Source organism: Ursus arctos, unplaced genomic scaffold (assembly GCF_023065955.2).
Source record: "Ursus arctos isolate Adak ecotype North America unplaced genomic scaffold, UrsArc2.0 scaffold_7, whole genome shotgun sequence".
Taxonomy (NCBI): Eukaryota; Metazoa; Chordata; class Mammalia; order Carnivora; family Ursidae; genus Ursus; species Ursus arctos.
The window spans coordinates 28,211,047-28,232,452 of NW_026623089.1; the positions used below are offsets into that span (position 1 = coordinate 28,211,047).

General features: G+C 39.8%; 1 protein-coding gene across 1 annotated transcript in view; it reads left to right on the forward strand.

Moving 5' to 3' along the window:
- Positions 1-248: 248 nt before the first annotated feature.
- The window catches only part of HPSE2 (heparanase 2 (inactive)), a 640,767-nt gene continuing 619,609 nt past the window's right edge, over positions 249-21,406 (forward strand). Inside the window, exons 1-2 of the mRNA XM_048219210.2 lie at positions 249-668; positions 3,630-3,787. Of these exons, the coding sequence (XP_048075167.1) occupies positions 382-668; positions 3,630-3,787 (445 nt within the window). The 5' untranslated portion in view covers positions 249-381. The remainder of the gene's footprint in view (positions 669-3,629; positions 3,788-21,406) is intronic.

Here is a 21,406-nt window from a genome sequence, read left to right on the forward strand (position 1 = left end):
TTCCTGACCCTAGAGGGTTAAATCAGGAGGGTACAACGCCACCCCTTCCTCCTACTTCCCGCCTCCCCCCCCCCATCCCCTCACCTTTAAAAAGTTTAAAAAAATGTCTGCAGTCGAAATCTCTTAAAGGGGCGGTGCTGGTGTACGAGTACTCTTGGCACGAGTCACTGAGAAGGCTGGCTAGGGGCGTGAGTTCGCTCCACCAGCACCAAAACACTGAAAAAAAAAGAGAGAGAGAGAGAGAAAGAGAGAGCGAGAGAGGGGGGAAAAAGGAAAGGAAAAAAAAGGGGGGGGGGAGGCAGACAGACATACACTTTAGATAAGGACAATTAGTCACCAGTGAGACCCTGTAGGAAGAGAGGTTTAAATCAGAGGGATTTAATGAGGGTGCTCTGTGCCTTCCCTGAAGCCATGCCCTCCAGCAACTCCCGCCCCCCTGCGTGCCTAGCCCCGGTGGCTGTCTTGGCTCTGTTGCTCCATCTCTCCCTTTCCTCCCAAGTTGGAGACAGGAGACCCTTGCCTGTAGACAGAGCTCCAGGTTTGAAGGAAAAGACTCTGATTCTACTTGATGTGAGCACCAAGAACCCAGTCAGGACAGTCAATGAGAACTTCCTCTCTCTGCAGCTGGATCCGTCCATCATTCATGATGGCTGGCTCGATTTCTTAAGGTAAGGCAGGGGCTTCCATGGATCATTTTTTTTTTAAAGTAACAACCCCCACCCCTTCCTATCCCCCATTCCAAAGGGGGAAGAAGAAGAAGAAAATAAGCCAAGCGGATCTCACAAAGAGAAGAAAAGAGGTTTTCCTCCTCCTGGAATATTTGCTGTGAGGCTTTAACTGGTGATTGAGAAAAGCAATGTTTTCTATTAAGATGCACATGTTTGCAATGCAGAAGGCATTTCAGAAACTTATCAGTTATGACTGAAAAAATGTTGTGCTTACATATATCCACAATTAGCCTCCCCGTCTCCTTCTGAAAAAGAAACAAGAGGTTCAGGGCAGTTACAAAAGCGAAGAAAGGTCTGGAGCAACAAAGACCCGAGAGGAATGGGTGTGTGTGTGAGAGAGAGAGAGTGTGTGTGCCTGTGTGTGTGTATGTGAGTGTTCAAGCGGGGATCGCATGAAAGTGGAATTTTCCACGGAAAGATCGATTTGTCAGTCCTCTCCCACTCCAAGACAGAAAACGAATTTAAGCAGAGACTTGAGCGGTGGGGCAAGTTGGATCTGATTTTTGAAGTTTTCTTTTATATCCTCTGCTGTCGTCTCCAGACTTCAGGACTTTGTAGGATGTTTTTTTATAGACCGAATGGCCCCCCAGTCCCTCCTCCTTAAATCTCCTGCGGTAACTGCATAGTTTAGTTTTTCTTTAAAGAAAAAAAAGTTCTCGCTCCAGTCATAGGGTATATAAGGAGAGCGGAAAGGGTCCGAGAAATACTCCGGGGATGTTTCGGAGGTCCAAACTCGGCACCAGCGGATTACCAAACCGGGTGGTTTGTGATCATGAACTCCCCCCTTATTCAATGGCTTGGGATCTAATTGGGCTCACTCTCTCCCTGAGTTGTTACTGTTTAGCAGTTAGGCAACTAAGATCCCTTCCCATCAGGGACAGAGTTGTGGTGTAAAAAAATAAATAAATAAATCGTCTGCAATGTCGAATCCAGTGTTGAGTTATTAAAAATTCCCTCCAAATTGGAGCCTCAGCTGTGGGACTCCCGAAGAGACCTAAGCGCTCTCTCAGTCCCACTTTTCTGCCCGGAGGCCGCGTCCGCCGTGCGTCTTTCGTGAGTATCTTTCACTCCTTGCGAAATCCATTTTGCTGCTGGCGTCCTCCAGCCCCTCAGCGCTGCGGGTCTGCCCGGGCCTCAGCTGGGTTAGCGGACGCGGCCGGTAGCGGGAGGAGCCACGTGGAGCGCTCCTTCCACGTGGAGCGAGCGTTGCGGGAGGACTGCGTGGTTGGTGTTGCTGCAGCTGTCGCTGAGGCCGTTTCGGTTCCTGGCGGTGCCTCTGCTGGGAAGGCGGGAAGAGCTACGCGCGGCCCGGCTTCCTCCTCGGAAGTTCTGTTGTGCACCAGAGCGCGTCTCTGAGCTCGTGCGTTGGTTGGGGGCGACGGGGGGTTTTCCGAAATACACGCCCCACTTGCATAGCATTACTCCAGCTGCGCGGATTCCTTCGGGCTTCTTTTTCCTTCCTTCCTTACTTTTTAAACCATCTTGTTAACTGCATGCTGCAGAAAAGATTCTGGAAGGCAGCTTTTAGGGGAAGAAGCCGTGGCGGGGCGCATTTGCATTGGCTGTACAGGCTTCGGGATGGACAGTTGTTGGAAATGCCTTTTCTGCCGGGCGGTACTGGCGCGGATGTGACTCCTCTGCCCGCCGCGGGCCCATGCGGTGCCCTGACTGCGCTAGCCCTAGAACGCAGTCCCGGAGTCCTCGGCCAAACGACATTCCCGGCCACCGGACTTCTCGGGGTGGCTACCACTTTGTCAGCAACTCTCCGAAACTATAGCCCTCCGCTTTTTGATTTCACATCCACCCCCTTTATGATCCTGTGTATTTTCTACATTTAGATTTGGATTTTTCAGATCCTGAACCAGCAAAGCGTTAAAAATAACTTACAGATCCGGAATTCAACAGTTGGTCGTCTTAGCACTAAGAGCATCAGCACCGCTCCTTCTTTATCCCTCCCTGAAGTAGCTTTTGGCTTTTAAAACTATTTATTTATGGAAATCCCGAACCTAAATACATGTAAATGCTGTTGTTCTGGTGCTTCTGGAGTCTCCTCCGATGAGCAGGTTCCGCATTTCGGCAAACTTTACTTTTCCCAGAGCTTGCTTCCAAAGGGCCCCACGTAGGAAGGAAACGTGAAGTTGAACTCAGAGAGTGGGGAGGAGGATGTTACCTTTCCTGAGATCAGGCTGAATTATTTAAGGGGCCAAAGAGACATTACTTTTACCGTGCAAGGCAGGGGTGGGTAGAGTTCTCAGAAAAGCAAGGATTTACCCCGGGAATCTCTTGTCCAGAGTTTGGGAGATGGATGCGGTTGTTACAAGATAGTGTTGAAGGAAAATCAACTTTAGCATTAAGGAAGGGGAAAAAAAAAAAAAAAAGAACGAACGAACTCGACCTCAGGTACCCGGTCTGAGAGAAAAGAAAGGAGGCAGGTTTCACCTTATCCACAGAGGTTGGGGTGCCCCTGGGGCGGAGGAGGCAGATCTCGGCTTTCAGCCTAGAAGTTTGGCAAAAGTCGGAGCCCGGCAGTCCGCGCATTGCGCGTCTCCGCCAGGAGCGCTTTCCAGGCAGTGGCAGAAGCTGGGCAACTGCGCCGTAGCCCGGTGTTCTCAGCAGACGTGCCCCCCCCGCCCCCCCGCACTGTGTTAACAAGCAGACTAACCGTTTGGAAAGAAGTACCTTTGGCGAGCAGCGTCGGGTTGTCTGAGGGAGGGGGCCGCAGCCGCCTGGGTGCAGGAGGCGTAGCCTGGCAGCCGGGCCCGCGCGGATAGCGGGCTGGGGTGGACACAGCCCGTAGCCTCCGCCAGGTCGCTCGCAGAGAGTGGGAAGACGGCCTTGGTCGGTGCCCCGCGCCTCTCGCTTCCCCCCGATCCTTTCCTCTCTCTTTCTCTATCCCTGCAGCTCCAAGCGTCTGGTGACCCTGGCTCGGGGACTTTCGCCCGCCTTTCTTCGCTTCGGGGGCAAAAGGACCGACTTCCTGCAGTTCCAGAACCTGAGGAACCCGGCGAAAAGCCGCGGGGGCCCCGGTCCGGATTACTATCTCAAAAACTATGAGGATGGTGAGAAACTTGCTTCTAGTCTAGCGGGGTGAGGGAAGTTGGCGGAATAGGAGCGAGCGCTCTCTGTGTATGTGGGGTGGGGTAGGGATAGTAGCAGACTTGGAGGAGAGCTTGGTAGAAGCTCCTCTGAAAAGCTGGTAGCGGAGGGTTAGGGGACATCAGAGTATGGGACTCCTGACGTGATTACGCGGAGGGGGTCGCCAGGTTGTCCTGGGCCCTGCTGCCGGACTTCCGCTGGGCGTCTGAGCTCCGGAGGCCGAGAACTGGTAGCCAGAACAACTGGCAGGCCAGTCCTGTGGGGGAGAAGACGTAGTGGGTTTCTGAGAAAATTCAGACAGGTTCATAGGCTACTAATGGGTCAGGGTCACGTTTCATTCCTAAAATTCTAGAAAAAAGTGCCTTTTTGTTTTTCTTATTTCTTGCTTTCCTGAGATGAGGGTATAGGTGATACAGCCTCTTTTGAATCCCACTCTATAAGTTTTCTGGATAATCCGTTTTAGATTGGACCTTTTTGTTGGGGAAGGTTTGAATATCTTCCGGTGGGTTCTCCTTCAGACTGCCTAATCTTAGAGTCTTTTTTTTCTTCCTGTTTTAAAATGGGATTATGAATGCCAGCCTTCTTTCTTGCCAGGATCAAATGAGTTAAGTGTTGGAAGGTCTTTGAAAACTCCAAACCATATTCAAGCGTGAGAGGTCAGTCTTTTTAGGTTCGAATAGTCTCATTTTTACTAGGAAAAAATGAAAATGGTGTTTAAAAGTTTTGTTTAGAGGGCGTAGTGTTAATATATATGAATTTTCTTTGTGGGTAGGGGGCATATTTCTTTCAAGTAGTCAAGATGGGAATTGGTGGGTACTCAGCTACTGAGGCTGTTTAGATTGTATGAAAGAGGCATTGGTGTCCGTTCTTGGAGGGTTATCTCTGCCCTGCTGTCCCTTTTCATAAGTGAGCCTCGGTTTTATTTTTGAAGAGCTCAAGGACAGGTTCTTAGAGCTCCCTGGATTTTGTTACATCTTGTCCTTGTAAATCAGCAAAAGGAGGAAATGCCATTGTATGCATATTCTGGAGTTTCACTGAATGGGGATTCTGGAGAGATACTGGGATCTATCTCAAGGGTGGCTGGGGGAAATTTTTTATTGTAAGTGCCAGAGTGGAGAAAGAGAGCAAGGCTGAGGCTTCTTGAGTTTAAAGCCTGAATAGGACTTACTCTTACAACATTTGCCAAAGTGTATAGGAGTGTAAAGCTACATCTTTTCAAAGGTAAATGTCATTGCCATAAAAATGTGGATTGCAATAGATCTTGCTGTCACTCAGCATAAAATGCTGAAAGGTAAAAGATAATCCTGAACAGCAGCTCTGATGGTAATTTGACCCAGGGCCTTATAGCTCCTAGGGTCACTGTCAGCTCTGTGATCAGACATGAGAAGGGAGAATATTAATGGTTTTCCTGATGAAACGGCTTTTCTTTGAATTCATGTCAACTACTACTTCTTTGGCTTGTGAAAAAACATATAAGAGCCCCAAGAACCACTGGGGGAGGGGGGAAGGACCATTATAAATTACAGGAATTGGACTTTTTCTCCCAAACTTGAACCTAGGATTATATTACTAATTCATTGAGAACATGAGATCCGCTTAAAATGAAGGATACAATTTGTTTCCCTTTGTGAAAAGAGAAAGTGGGCATCATGGGGAGAAGGGAAATTGGCAGAAGGCTTTGCCCCATAAAACTTCGTAGAATTAAAAAAAAATCAGAAATGGAAAAGATCTAAGAGGTCATCTTCAATCCTCCCACCACTTCAGGGGCCAGTACAGGATCATTCCATATGGAATCCTTTCTTGTTTTGTCCAACCTGGTATTAAATATCTCTAGGAATGTAGTTTTTACCACACTTGGGGGAGAGAGTTCTTCTGTCCCATAGGTTTTTGCCAGGATATTTATCCTGAATTTTCCTTTTATAAATATTCTCCAAACATTTATGATTATGTCTTTTTTAGCATTTTTTTAGACATCTGTCTTCAAAATAATTTCTGTCTTTGGTATGAGTGGCAGCTTCAAAAAAAGATTTCCTTATAGATGTTTTTTTTAATCTAGACTACCTGGATTTAATTCTTTTAAAACTTTCTTTAAAGTCTGTATTTCCAGTCACTAATCTGTTTTATTGCTCCTAGCTGATCTCCTTTTGATTTATGTCTCCCTGGTAATGAGATGCTCTGAACTGTATCAGTATTTGAGACCTTAGCAGAGTTAAAGAGAGTAGGAATGCCCTGTTTCTGCCCTTTGATGCTCACTTATCCTTAAATCACCCGTATTGTCTTTGTTGTTGCATGTTGCATTACAGAATTTAAGGCAAAAATATTTTTGGTAGTCTTAGCAATTTTGCAAACATTATACTTCAGTTGTCACTTTTCATCCAGTGATAATTATCATCATCATGATGAACATCTTTAAACATAATTAGGTCTTCTTAGTAAATGGCCCTGTAATAGGCACTTGGGCATAAGCACCTTATTAAAAACAAGATGTATTGACTTAAACATAATACAGAGTAATAACATACATTTTGAGTAATAAGATACACCTATTGGCACATTATGAAATTGAATGCTATAGTGAAGGGAATATGGAATTTGGACTTAGAAGGCCTGTATTGCAGGCCTTGCTCTATCACTTAGGATTGTGTGGCCCTGGGCTTTCTGCTTCTCTATAGCATATGGATGGTGATAATACCTGCTGTGCATTGCTTCTGTGAGGCTTTTAAAAAGTAATATGTGTAAAATATTTTGTCAGTTACAACACACTATATAAAGGCTAAGGATCTTACATTTATTAAGAGCAATTCCAGAAAATTTGTAACATTTAATATTTTGAAGTGGGATTAAGAGTGAATAAGATTTAATGAGACAGAAGTTTATACAGAAGAAAGGAGATAGAATTAGAAAATTGTTTGACAGGATTAAGGGAATGTAGGGAGAATTGTCTTTAAGGAATGGAGGTGGAGAACTTAGGATGGCTTACTTTTTTTGTGGTAATGAGAGAAGAGACTGGTCTTTACTTTTGTTATATGCTAACAATGAAATGAACGAGTAATTCCAGTTTAGGTAAAATACACTTTTACAGTTAATTCTTACTGTTATTTTGATGTGATTTGTTGTTTCCCCCTGAATGAATAGTGCAATTAACAAAGCATGTAGCTTCTATTTTCCACATACTTTTTAAGCTTTAGCGCAATTGCATTTTCTCTTAACTTTCTAAAACTGCTGTTTATGTATCACTTTGGGAGAGTCTCTGGTTACTCTTAATACAGTTAATCTATTCAACTCTATGCTTAGGCAGCTTGAATTTCATACAAACACGATGGTGATGGAAGGTATAAAAATAGGATTGTTCTTCATACCTTGGAATCTTACCATTTGCCTTACCTTTTGTACACCATTTATTATGCATGTCAAAAGCCAGCTTGATATTTCTAAAATATCATATTCATTATATTATTCTTTTGCCCAGAAAATGTTGAAGTTCCTCAACTTGGCATTCAAAGCCTTTCACATTTCAGTCTCGGGTTACAATTTTGTATCCTGTGTTTTTATATACTTTTTATTGTAGTCCTACTTGATTTTCACTCTCCGTAAAGCATCTTCATTATCTCAACCCCATACTTTTGTTCAGCCACATTATCTCTGCTCTGAATGCCTTTCTCTTGGCTCTGTTCAAATCTTACCCGCTACCCAATTCCTGAAGGCCCATGGCAAATCCCCCTTATTTTCTCAAGGCATTTCCCAAGCATATCATTGCGCAGTGATCTCTTCTTTCTCTGGACTGTTGTAGCTTTTACTCTTTATGTTGGGTTTTTTGTTGTTGTTTTTGTTTTTTTTTGGCTCTGTCTGCCTTATTTTGCTTTTAACTTTTAACATGTATATGAAAAGTTTTCCTTTCCATTAAATGTTTTACCTTTATAGAAAGCAAATTTTTCATAAGAAGGGACCATATCTAATTAGTATATATTCTAAAATGTCTAGCATTAATAGAGGTTCAACAAACATTTTTGGATCTATATTGGCTTAACAACACTGTTAAAGCTCTGGGAAAATGGAGATGACTAATGAAGAAATGAGTGAATTTGTATGTGAAGATTCTATTCATTTTTCACCTTAAGTGCATAGTCTTATAAGTTCATTCTTAATGCTTATTTTAATGACATTTTCAATATTTTAACTGTGTACTCTTTATCTTATGTAGTCTAAGTCATCTTGGTTTCACGCTATGCATTTAAATTAAATTTATCACCTAGTTTAAAGCCTTGCACTAGACCCATTACTAATTTTATATTGTATTTGTTTCTTCTTTGCCTTTACTTTTGCTTTTCCTTGTTAGCCTTATTTAGTTTCTGTGCCTAATTTTCTAATTCCCAATTTAATAGTGCTTTTTCACAAACTTCAACAGTTTTTTTTTTTTTATCTCCCTTGTCTTGAAGATTTTCTCTTCAGAGAGCTTCTGAAATTCTAAATGATGAATGTGAGTGCACTTTATAAACTCTAAGGCACTCTACAACTATTATTATTGTTCGCCTTTCTCCAGGAAGTTTTCCCAGTTTTAGTAGAGGTGAGGTAGTTAATTTTTTTCTATTTCCATGCTATCAATCAAGACGTAAGACATGACAACAGCACAAGTACCAAAAAACATATTTGCCTTGAACTTACCCACCTTTTATTATCTCATTTTATTTAAAATAAAGGTTTTATAAAGGTTTCTTGAAATTCAGTTACATTTACAAGTATTTATTGATTACCTACTCTGTTTAGTTTCATGCTAGACAAAGAATGGCAGAATATCAAATAAATAAATGACAGCGTCCCAAATCACCATTAGAACACAACAGTAATAATTGCTGTAGGCAAGATCTCCTAATCAGTGTTAAAATAAATAGGTGAGGGGTGGTTGGGTGGCTCATTTGGTTGAGCATCCTGCTCTTGGTTTCAGCTCAGGTCATGACCTCAGGGTCTTGGGATCAAGCCCCATATGGGACTCAGTGCTCACAGGAGAGTCGGCTTGAGGATTCTCTCTCTCTCCTTCCCCCTGCTTGCATTCTCTATCTCTCACTGAAATAAATAAATCTTAAAAAAAAATAGGTGAGACCCTAATGTAAAACTGGATATTTGCATAGCTTTAAAGCATCGTTCCCATAATATTTATTAATGAATTGTTGAGGTGGTTTTGGCTTATGACCGTAAATTCTTTGATACTTCTCTCTCTAGGAGGTGGAACTTGACTTTTGTCCTTTTAAGTGTAGGCTGGATTTAATGATTTGTTTCTAAAGAAGAGAGTCTGTAAAGGGGAAAATACTAACTTTATAGTGGAGAAACAGACTATTTCACAAAGTGATCAAGCTTAACATAAGCAGATAAATCATTTGGATAATCATGTATTCCCTGATATGATGTGATGGGAAGGCACATCACCTTTTTGATATTCTTTGGAAGAATCCCTAACTCTCTGTAATATGAGAAAACATTAGCCAAACCAAACTGAAAGGCATTCTACAGACTAACTGACCTGTACCCTTCAAAAGACACTGTCCCTGCTGTCAGTGAACTAGTAGCTTAATTAGTGAGATAATATTTATACTGATAAAACTTAAGAGTAACTCAGAGACAATATAGAAAGAAGTGCTAAGTGAAACACTTTGCCAGGTGTAACAGGAAAAGTAGAGATGAATATAGGCCAGACTTAGGTAGGAGTTAGGTTGGGCCTTGTGAAAGAGTTAGACTTTGGAGAGGTAGTGACAAGAAGAGAGGACATTTAACTCAAGGGAAAGAGCACGAGGGCAAAGCCTAAATATGTGTTTGGGTAGAAAGGAGACCATCCTGGTTGCATAGAAGGCACATGTTAAGATTAGTTCATATTGCCAGAGCTATATTTTTTAGAGGCCTATTGGAACATTTTTTTGTTAATTCAGAAATGTTTGTAATTAAAAAATATATAAAAAATAAAGTACATGTTAGAAATGATTGTTTAGAGAGAGAGACAGAACTCAACAGGAGGAGGGGCAGAGGGAGAGGGAGAGGGAATCCCAAACAGACTCCTTGTGCTCAGTCTCATGACATTGAGATCAAGACCTGAGTAGAAATCAAGAGTCAGATGCTCAACTGACTGAGCCACCCAGGCGCCCTGTTAGAAATGATTCTAAGAAAAGCTCATAGTGCTAAAATTATGTCTAAATTGAGTTTTAAGAAGTTCTAATATATTTTTGTTAGTTCCAAAATATGTAATTGAAGAAGAAGAAAGTACATGTTTGAGGGAAAAGGTTGGTTGGGTAAATCCGGATTACATTATGAGAACCTTGAATTTTAGCCATAGTAAATAGTATTGTTCCTATAGGAAACTAGAGGGTGTTGTAAGTTCTCTTATTCCATTGGAGAAGGGGAGGACATGTTTTCAACGTGGGCAGTGCCCCTTGCCCTCTCCCATTCTTCTTTTCAAAATTACTGCACGTGTTCACATACTCTAGCTAAAGTACTTTGTTGAGGTTTGAGTTATGAAGCATGATTGAAAGACAGATAATTTAAAATTTAGTAATTAATTTGGTTCTTACATTATAAGATATATAAAAGAAAGAAAAGGTTTTAGAACTTGCTTGATAAGTTTTACCACAGAATAAAAACAGGCTAGTATTTTATAATATTCATTCACTCATGACTTTATTCACTGAGCAGGCATTTAATTCCTGTTTGACACTGAGGCTGAGAAGATGAAATGGGCTGAGAAGATGAATGAGGTATTAATGTCAAATTTCATACTACTGACTTCTTGTCACTTTAGCAGCATCAGCCAAAAGCAGTTTCTGGAGATTTTTAGGCTGAGGAAGAACTTTCAACTTCATCATTTGGCATTTCATGATTTGTCTGCCAGCAACTTTAGTAGGATTTGATTTAATTGAATATTTTATTAAAGTGTGTCAGAAATCACCTGAAGTTTTATAAATGTCTTATTCTGCCTTTTGGAAACAAAAGGATGAATTTTCTGAAATGTTTAAAATTTGGTACCCAAGTCCTGATGTTAGCTGCAGCTCACTGTACCTTTTGAATTTGAATATGGTATCTCACAAAGATATAGTTGTTCTGTCATTTAGTCATGGTGGCCATCTGTAGAGTGCTGGAAGTGGTAGAGATCGAAACTCTGGGATTTGTTATGAGTAGAGGTGGCTTAATTAATTTCAGCGAATCAGAAAATTCAGCGAATAAACCTTACAATCACAACCACATTTGTATAATTTATCACCTGGTCATTGGGGCCAAAGGTTATCCACAGACAGTTGTGTATTCCTGTACAACACAATTGTTCTACTGTTGCCAATATCAAATATCAATATTTTTCTTGCCAAATGAGTTTAAATTCTCTCTCCTGTTCTACCAAGCCCTCCTGGTGGGATGGGCACCTCAGAGAAGAAAAGAAATTTCTTTCATGATTCCCTGGGCCTGATCATGCCCCCAGTCACATGGTCTGGGCTCCTAGAGTCAGGAGCCTTTTCTGAGAATCCTTCATCAAAATGGATTAGATGTTAAGAATCTTAACTTTGGGGCTTCTTAGTGCCTTAATCAAGTTTTCAGCTGTCTCAGTCTATGAGACAGTGGATTGGGAACACTGAGGTAGGGGTATGTGTGTGTGTGTGTGTGTGTGTGTGTGTGTGTGTGTGTGTAAGAGAGAGAATATATAAGCATGAGAGAATTTGGTGTGTTTTATTTCTTGCACTTGTCTGTGGGTGGTGTTTTGTCAGAGTAAATACTTATTTCTAGATTAATGGTTTGTGTTGTACAAGATGTAGATACCTTGTTGGACTCTGCTGTCCTTAGGTTTCATGATTTGCTTGAGTGAAGTTCAGTTCTGTCAGGTTTCTTCACTTTACTATAGTGAAGAACTGTAATTTTGCCTATATAAACTTTTGATTATCAACTATATGCCAAACTTAGTGTTAGACATTGGGGCTACCAAGAGGAATAAGGCATGAACTGCAGTCTCAAAGTGCTCTGGTCTTCATATTTGTAGAATTTCACAGTGGTCTCCAGTATTATTTTTCTACTTTAGTCAGATTAATTTTTGCTTAGTCCCTCCACTTTGCTTATATCATCCACCTTGAATACTCATCCTCCCTCTTGAATTCAAAATTTTACTTGTCCTTCAAAGCTCTGTCTCCTCTCCTACCAAACCTTCTGCTAAGCCAATCCCCATCCATCCCTCCTCATTCTCTGAATTTTTCTGAGATTCTTTTCTGAATACTTGATCTAATTTAGTCCAAGTACCCCAGAATTTATGTTTGATTGACTTAAGTTGACATCATTTTTGTCTCTAGGAATTTACAGTCAAAACACACTGGCATTGACACACATACAAATCCATACAGAGAAAACTATCATCACACTGTATGGAACAGACACTTTAAATCAAGCAAAATATTTATGTTATTTAGAAACCTTAATGCATGTGTTTTGCTTTTTGAATGGCAAAGAATAAAGTAAAAAATATAAGCTGCATATAGAAAAAATGGGGTACATATCTGTATCTGTATGTTTGTGTTGAGGATGTTGTATTATTGGGGGTTAAACCAGTACCTTATTTTCACTTGCTCTGGAAAGGCAAAAAAGCCTTGAAGGATGGAAGGTGAGATTGGAAAGCTGGGAAAAGCTCCAAATTGTCCAGATTTGGAGCATTATATCTGAAATAAGAATGGGTGTTTTTTGGTAGCTTAATAATAATAATAATAATAATAATAATAATAATAGGGGTGCCTGGGTGGCACAGCGGTTAAGTGTCTGCCTTCGGCTCAGGGCGTGATCCCGGCGTTATGGGATCGAGCCCCACATTAGGCTCCTCTGCTATGAGCCTGCTTCTTCCTCTCCCACTTCCCCTGCTTGTGTACCCTCTCTCGCTGGCTGTCTCTCTCTCTGTCAAATAAATAAAATCTTTTAAAAAAAAATAATAATATAATAATAATACTTAACATTAGTGAGTGCTTTTTATGTGCCAAATGGTATTTTATGCAAATTACATGCACTAATACATTTAATTCTCTTATCAACCCCATGAGAAAAGTACTGTTTTCCCCACTTGACAAATGGGGAAACCAAGGCACAGAGTGGTTAAGTAACTTGCCCAAGACCACCCAGCTAATGAGTTGTAGAGCAGAGACTTAATAACATCAGTTATTAAACCTGCAGACTTAAATATCTTTTCAGACAGATAAGACATGCAAAAAATAATAACAAGAACAAGATAGGATATAATCAAATGTTAAACCATGTAGAACAAGCTGTAAGGGCTATATAAGTTGAGAGAAGGAGATTAAGTGAGAGCTGGAGTAGTCAGGACCTGGTCTTAAGAGTATATAATAATAATGCTAATAATAGCTATTGTTTGTTGACCTCTTACAATCTTTCCATATGTTATCTCATTTAATTCTTAAATCAATCTGATGAGAAACATTGTGTGTGTGTATGAAGAACCTGAGACTCAGAAAAGACATGTGACTTGCTCAAGGTCATAAAGATAAGCAGTTGATAGAACCAGGATTAGAACCCAGTCCTGTTTTCTCTTTACCATGCTTAGGTAGGAGAGGGGTCCCATCTTTGATTCATTCATTATTTTATTTATTCATCCATTCATCTTTCTGGCACTCAGAAGCCCTATATTAAACTAAGCCTTGTGGAACATTAAAAGTATGTGTGCCATAGGCCTTCCCATGAGGATAATGGAAGTCTTGTGGGTTAGGACACGAAATAGTTGTTAGGTAAAGCAACAAAAGAATAATCACAGGGAGGCACATGAACAATTGAAAGAGGTGGTTGTCACATTTTATGACACATTGAAAGAGCAGAACAACAACTGATCTAATGTGGAATAGAACTTACTACTTTCTCTGGGAAGGAGGTATATTTGGAAGTAGATACATTGAAGAGAATAATAGAAATGAATCAAGAGTATTATTGATATAAAGGAAATGGCAGGATAAAAACAAAATTAAGTATATTTCAAAAAGTTAAAGTTATAAACAAATTGTTGCAATTTTAGAATTACCTTATTTTATATTTATAAACAGACCCATACTCTGCCTTAAGGTCCAAGTCCAGTGAAACCCTGTGAAGGGTAAAGATAACTGGTAAGGGTGAGGTTTCAGGAGAACCCTTCCTTTCTAACCTCCCTCCCTGTCTTTCGTTTTAAATTGAGATTTTAAATTCAAGTGGAAAACACTTTTATAGCCACTGAAAATGAAGAAACCAAGGAACAAAGAGGTTTATATATTCTGCACAAAGTCTCAGGGGTGATTTAAGAAACTCTGTTGTTAAGTGGCAGAGCTATGGTTGGATCCAGGACATTCTCGCTCTGAAGTTGGTCATTGTCTCTGTCCCTGTAGCATAACAGCACTATGTTCCTCATTCTTCTTACTGAGACAGCTTCAAAGGCCTTTCCACTAGGGGTTTATATTAACTTGAGTCTGATTTGGAAGTTTGAGAATGGGGCTACATGAAAAGTATTATTATTTCCTTTGTGGCTGTTTCCATCTGGTTTGGTCACTTATCTCCTCATTCTGTCACCTCTCTCTGAGGGACCTGGGTTCCATGTCTCTGTCCTCTCTCTGTCCTGCTGCCTGATTAATCTTTCTGAAGCTCCATTGTCTGCCCAGCTAGAAACCTTCAGAGACCTCTCTTGTCTGCTCATTCAAGTTCTCACTCTCCTCCAGCTTTCCAAGGCCCTTGAGAGTCAGCTTCTCCTCTCTCTGCCATCATTTCTAACCCTTGGATTCTCACTCTATCATCTGTTTGCCCACCTTCTACCCATTCCTGAATTCTTCTGCCTTGCAGAGCCCTAATCACATTTGTCCTCCTCTATGAATTCTTCACTATCTCAACTCAAAGTGATTTAATTAACTAATTCCCTCATGAAACATTCATCAAGCCTGAATTCCTGAGGCATTTATTATCTAAAAATCACTCCTTTGCTATTTTCATATTCTGCCTTATCTTCTCATGTATCTTTTTTATGTGTTCATATAGACTTGGATCTACCCTTAGATTATAGGTCATTGTGAGAGTAGTGATTATATCATTTCTGTAGTTTCTACAACATCTAGTAGAGTGTCTTTTGCGTAGTAGCTCTTCAGCAAATACTTGTTGACTAATTATTTGCCGTTTATTTGGTAGCTTAATATACTAAAGGGAATAATCTTTCTTCCATTCATTGTTTCTGCTTTAAAAAAATATATATAAGATATTTCTGGTGAATGCTTAACTTCTTTATTCATATTTTTATTTTTAAAGATTTATGCTTTTATTTCTATTATTAATTACCAATATAATGCAGGCTCACTAGTATAAATTCAATAATATGTATATCAAATGACCCCCAATCCCGCTCTATAGATATAATCACTCTTAAAAATCACTCTGGTATGTAACTTCCAGACCTTTTTCTATGTATACAGATGTATATAAACTTTTAAATATATAATTGAGGTCATATTGTACAACTTGCTTATCTAGATAATTGTTTAGTCAGTAACTATGGTCTGTTTTTTAGTCAGTAAGTAATCCATATATGGATGAGCTGTAATTTAACCACTCTCTTTAATTCTTTCATTGGTACTTTTTCCCAAGAACTTCTGTTTGCTATTTGTCCGTAGTTTCTAACGGAGCAGTGCTGTAGTATCATATTTCTTTCTCCATGTTGGAACTTGATCTAAATTATTTATTTCCCCTAATGTCTTTTTAAACACCCTTATCCATTTTAATCCTTTTAGCTATAATACATTCTTTGAGTAAATGTCAAGAAAAAGTGACAGCAAAACTAATTCTGTGCATCAAAGTATGGTTTCCTTTAGTGAAATAAGTACTTTGTGAAGTTTTGGATGCAGATGGAAAGTGACACTCAAAATATTTTGAGTTTTTGTTCAAATATTATATCACTATGTGATTTAAGAGAAAACCTAGCTGAGGATTTCTTGATTTTTTTGAATGTCACTCATCTCATTAAAGCTACTCTTTGAATTTGAATATTAGCCAAAAAAGTGAGATTTATGAAGACTTGGCATAATGTTTTGTTGGAAACGGGTAACCATTTTTGAAGAACTCCCTAATCAGTCGTTTGCAGGAGAAAAATCATTATGTGTTTACATGTGTTATGCTCTTTAAAGATTATAAAAACATCCCTGATCCTTACAGAGACTGTGTAGAGGAAGTTTATTTTAAATTTCGTCATTGCCATTTTATAAATAAAAAAACAGATTCAGGGAAATTGTTCAAAGTAACATGGCTTTTAAGTGGCAGAGCTGGTATTAGAATTTAGCATCTCTCCTTTCAAGCCTGACACTCTTAAATAAGGTATGACAGCTAATGATAGTCCCTTCACTCCACTACAGTGAGTCATGTGGGCACTTGTATTCTGCCGTGGTTGGGCCACTCTGCAGCAAATTCTCTGGGAGGCTAGAATGGGTCTGTGGCTTTTGTGAGGGGATGTGTTTGCTTGAAGGTATGCTGGGGTCCAGTTTAGTCCTGGATTCTTGTATTTTTTTGAACTGTTCTTCAGTGACCAACTTCTGGACAGGCCACAGAATGTCATTCTTGGAAATACAGCACCTGAATCGTAGACTCCCTTGAGACCAGGTCTAAACCAGGTAAGGTTAGAACTAGACCAGAGAATGGGACCAGGGGACTTTGAGAGCACTCTGGGATTACAATACCTCCAAGGAAACTTCCAACAAAGAATTTAAAAGCAAGGTAGACATTCATTAGCTATTGCAGTGCATTTAATGAAAGGCAGGAAGAGTCTGTTTCATTTACCTTGAGGAGGCCCATAGTGAGTAGGCAAAGGAGCTACAAATACAACATGAGCTTTTTGGTGATAATAGTCTTTGAACTATGCACAATTAAAAAAAAAATCTTTGTAATCACCATTGAGATAAATCTTTACATATCTCTCAGTGACTTAATAGGTATGCTATTTTCATCTGGGTATTTATTTCCTTGCAGTTGTTGGAAAAGCCAGATTGTGAATTATTTGCCTAGCCATTATGAATCCCTTTGGAAGAGTAGACTCAGGTAAATCCAGTGAGATATAGATTCAAAAAGAACTACAGGCCAGGCTTAGCCAAGTTAAAATCCACTGGTGAAACTAAACACGTAACCTAAAACCATTACACAAATAAATGCTATTGTTTCATAGACCATTTGTAGAAGCAAATGAATGGCACCCCAGTCTAAAGGTCAGGATTTTCAACAACTTGCAGCAGAAAACTTACACTTATTAAATGTCTTCACCAGGGGTTGTTGTGTTAGTAGATGACTGAGGTCTTTTGTTTCTTCTGTTTTCCTTATGGCAATAAAGTTGAAATTTAGCGAGCTTTCAAAATGAAATTTCTCGTAGAAGTTATAACCACAGGTTTTAAGTTTTCATCACCTAAATATGGAACAGAATGATTGAAAACTTGGGGGGAGGGGAAAAGAGTTGAGGACACATGTGGTGTGTATCAAGAATCAGTGTAAATCAGGAAGGTGTGGTAAGGGGGATTTCCTGTGTTACAGAACTGCTGAAATAGTGCTCCCCACCCTCCAACGATACATTCCAAGTGAAGGTAGTGGCCTTGTCTGACACCTTGCAGAGATGGCTTACCTGTTACCTGACACTGTAGTTTCCTTGAAGCTTCAATCAACAGTCTGCTGCTAGGAAAAACTCATCCTGGGGATAATACATTCTTTGATTGTGTCCTTTCTTTGGTGCCTCATGAGGTTTGGCAGGTACCTGCCTGTAGGGTGGGGCCAGACTAGAAGATTTGAGCCTGTGTACTTTTTTTTTTTTTTTTTAAAGATTTTATTTATTTATGTGACAGAGAGACAGCCAGCGAGAGAGGGAACACAGCAGGGGGAGTGGGAGAGGAAGAAGCAGGCTCACAGCGGAGGAGCCCGATGTGGGACTCGATCCCGGTACGCCGGGATCACGCCCTGAGCCGAAGGCAGACGCCTTAACGACTGCGCCACCCAGGCGTCCCTGAGCCTGTTCTTTTTTATCCCTTCTCCAGGACAATTCATTTTTCAGATTTCCAGGTATGATAATAGTAACTACCAGTTATTAAGTACTTACACATTCTAAGTACTGGGCCAAAAGCTTTTCAAAGTTGATCAGATTTTTTTCCTCACAACCCCATGAGGCAGGTACTCTTAACTGTCCTATTTGATAGAAACCTAGAGATGTTAGTCAGTGCTCTCAACTCTGGCTGCACAATAGAATTAGCTAGAGGAGCTTTAAAAAATATTGGGTCCTAGATTAAATCAGTCACTGGGGTGGGACTGAGGCATTGTGATTTTTAAAAATCTCCTCAGGTGCTTCTAAAGTGCACACCATGGTAAGAACCTCTGGGTGAAGTGATTTGTCTAAGGTGCCCTAGCTGGTCTGTTGTGGAGTTCAAATCTAGGCAGTCTGACTCTAGAGCCTGGGCATAGCCAGCTCTACTGTAGTAATGCCTGAATTCTAACATGCATGCAGGTCACCTGGGGATCTAGTTAAAAATGAGATTCTACATTTCTAACAAACTCCTAGGTCTTGCCCATGCTGCTAGTTTGGGGACCATACTTGGAGTAGCAAGGCTTTGCTGCTGGTTACTAATATTAGTGCTTATGGTAGGCAGAACGGGAAAATGTTCACCGAAAGGCAGCAGCAGAATGAGGAGCTGGGAAGGGCTTCTCATCCATTTTACTTTAGTGATGATGGCAGAGATCATGGGCTGATTATGTGAACTTTTCAGTGTTTTCCCAGGGCAAACTAACCTGTTTCAGAATATTTCCCTGTTCTCGAGAGCCCTTGGAACTCCAAGTCTGTGACAGCTTGTTGTTGAGGCATTTTATTCTGTTTGTAGGAATATGGGGTGTAATTGCTAAGTTGGTCAGCTTTCAAAACCTTTTTCTCCTCTTCTTTAAGGAGGCTGAAGCAGGAGTTTAGATAGAAATTACAAGAAATCCTTGAATTTTCAGTTAAATGTTCATTCAATAAACATTTATTTAAAAGTACCTACTATGTACCAGTATTGCAGTATGCTCTCCCAAAGGATAAAAAAATGAATGGGATATAGTTCTTCCTCTGATAGAACTTACAGTTAGTGGGAAAAAATGACATATACAATAGATAATGATGTGTAGAAAGATGAATAGACAAATTACAAAGGAAGAAGCAGTTAACTTTACATGAAGTACCTGGGGACAACTTCATAGGTGTCATCAGACAAATTTACTGTTATTATTTCTGATTTCAGATTAAGGGTCCAAGTAATTCTCATTAATAACATGTATAAAAAAGTTGAGATTAAATGTTTTTTTCTGGAAACAGTATCAGTAACATCATCAGTCTACACTACATTTATTGAGTTCTTCCAAGGTACTATAAGCATTGTCTCATTTAATCTTTTTACTTTATTTTATTTTCATTTAATTAAAAAAAACACTTTCATTGAGATACAGTTTACATTCAATATGATTCACATACCATTTAAAGTATATAGTTCAGTGGCTTTTAGTATATTCACAGGATTTTGCAACCATCACCACAATCAATTTTAGAACATTTTCATCACTCCAAAAGGAAACCTTGCACTGCTTAGTTATTTCCCCAGATTCCCCTCTCCTCCAGTCGACGCAACCACTGATATACCTTCTGTCTTTATGGGCTTGCCTATTCTGGATATTTCATATGAATGGAATTATATAATATGTGGTTCTTTGGGACTGATTTCTTTAACTTAGCATAGCGTTTTCAAGGTTTATCCTTATTGTAGCTATGTTAGTACTTCATATCTTTGTATTGCTGAATAATATCCCACTGTATGGGTATATCACATTTTGTTTGTTCCTAAAAGAATGTTTCTTTTAGTTCATGAGTAGAATGAAGCCTTTTTGAGCTATGCCAACTGTCTTTTTTTGTCTTTGATATTTCTCACTTTTCCCTTTGGTCTTACTGTTGGTCTTACTGTTCTAGGCCTTCTACTAAAATGGTAACCTCTTAATTGGTGTCAGTGCCCTAATTTCTTTGAAAGGAGGAGAATAAACAGTTCTTGAGCACCTGCCCTCTGCAAGGCACTTCATATTATGTCTCATTTAATCCTCACAACAACCTTACTAGGCAGATTTTCCAAATAATCATCATTTAAAGATGTGGAGACTGAAGTTCAGGGAGATTAAGTCACTTGTCCAGGTTTACACCTAGGACTTGACAGAATCAGAGCTGATGATTCTAAAATCTATGTTTTTACAACAACATATGGCTGCTCCCAATCCATTTTAGAATCTCATAATATCTAGTTCAGTGATGAGTAAGTAGTCAATGTTCAAAAATGCTTACTTACTTGTGTTGAATTCTTGTTTTAACATACTCTTAACAACGTTTAAAAGTCAGAGAGGGACTAATGATCTTACTATAAAATAATGATGTCAAAGGACTTACTCCATACTTGGTCATAGATATGAGTAGACCTCTGTCCCTTGTATCTCTGCCTTTGAATGATGGTGGTGTTTTAAAAATCACTGTATTTTAATGGGCCTGACCATAGTATGTGCTCAATAATATTGGTTGAAAGAATAATGAATTGGTTAGGTTGTGGTGGTCTGGAATCCATTAAAATGGAAAACAAGTCTTTAATTCATGTAACTTGAGGGTAGTTGTCTTTCCAGGGGTTGTTTCTGGATCTGCATTTGCAATCAGCATTAACCAAGAGAGCCCTGGAGTCTGCAGAGAATGTACAAGTCTAATGTATTAAAATATTCACAGCAGAAAATAGAGGTCTGGAGGAGCTGCAGCTTGCATGTGAAGAAGGAGCTCTTACATCTTGAGAGTCTTGCTGTCTTAGAGCTAGCTTGTTTATGCAAAAGGAAAAAAAATAGGGGGTAAAACTAAAAACAGACAAAAGCTAAATGGACAACTTTTAGTAATTGGATATGAGGAGAGAGTAGAATTCCTGGATTCTCTTCCCAGCCTGGCAGCTGATTTCCTCCACTACTTCCAGCCCTTGTCTTTCTCCCCCAGTGATCTCATTTGCTGTACTAGTACAGGAGAGGGCTGTGGTGAGGGCGTGGAAGTGAGCATTGTGAAACCTTGATGACATTGGTAGGCTGATGAGTTAACCACCATGGAGACCAGTGTCATGCTCATCTTCTGACAGTGTTGGTTTATTGGAAGTTGGAGGACGCTGGAAATAACTGTGAACATACTCTAAGAAGTAAAATTATTTTGGGAATGAAGAAACATAGGATGGGTTTTGTTTTATGCATATATTTACCTTTGATCCCTTTTCTAGGGTTTTTAGTCTTAGGAGTATTTGGATATGAAGGGGGATAGTCTTTACCTTTTGTTTCAAAAACTGCTTAATGTTTGGGAATTGATAAATTGATAAAGATAATGACCATATGCCATTGGGCCAGTCCCATTTCCAATATACAAAGGCCATTTGGGAACCAGTTGTAAAAGGGTTTTGTTTGGGATCAGATTGTGGAAGACAATCTGATAGTAAACTTGAGAGTTAAGTTAAGGAGTTTGGATTTTATCCTTTGTTTATCAGAGAATCAAGGAAGGATTATAACTAGGAAAATTATGT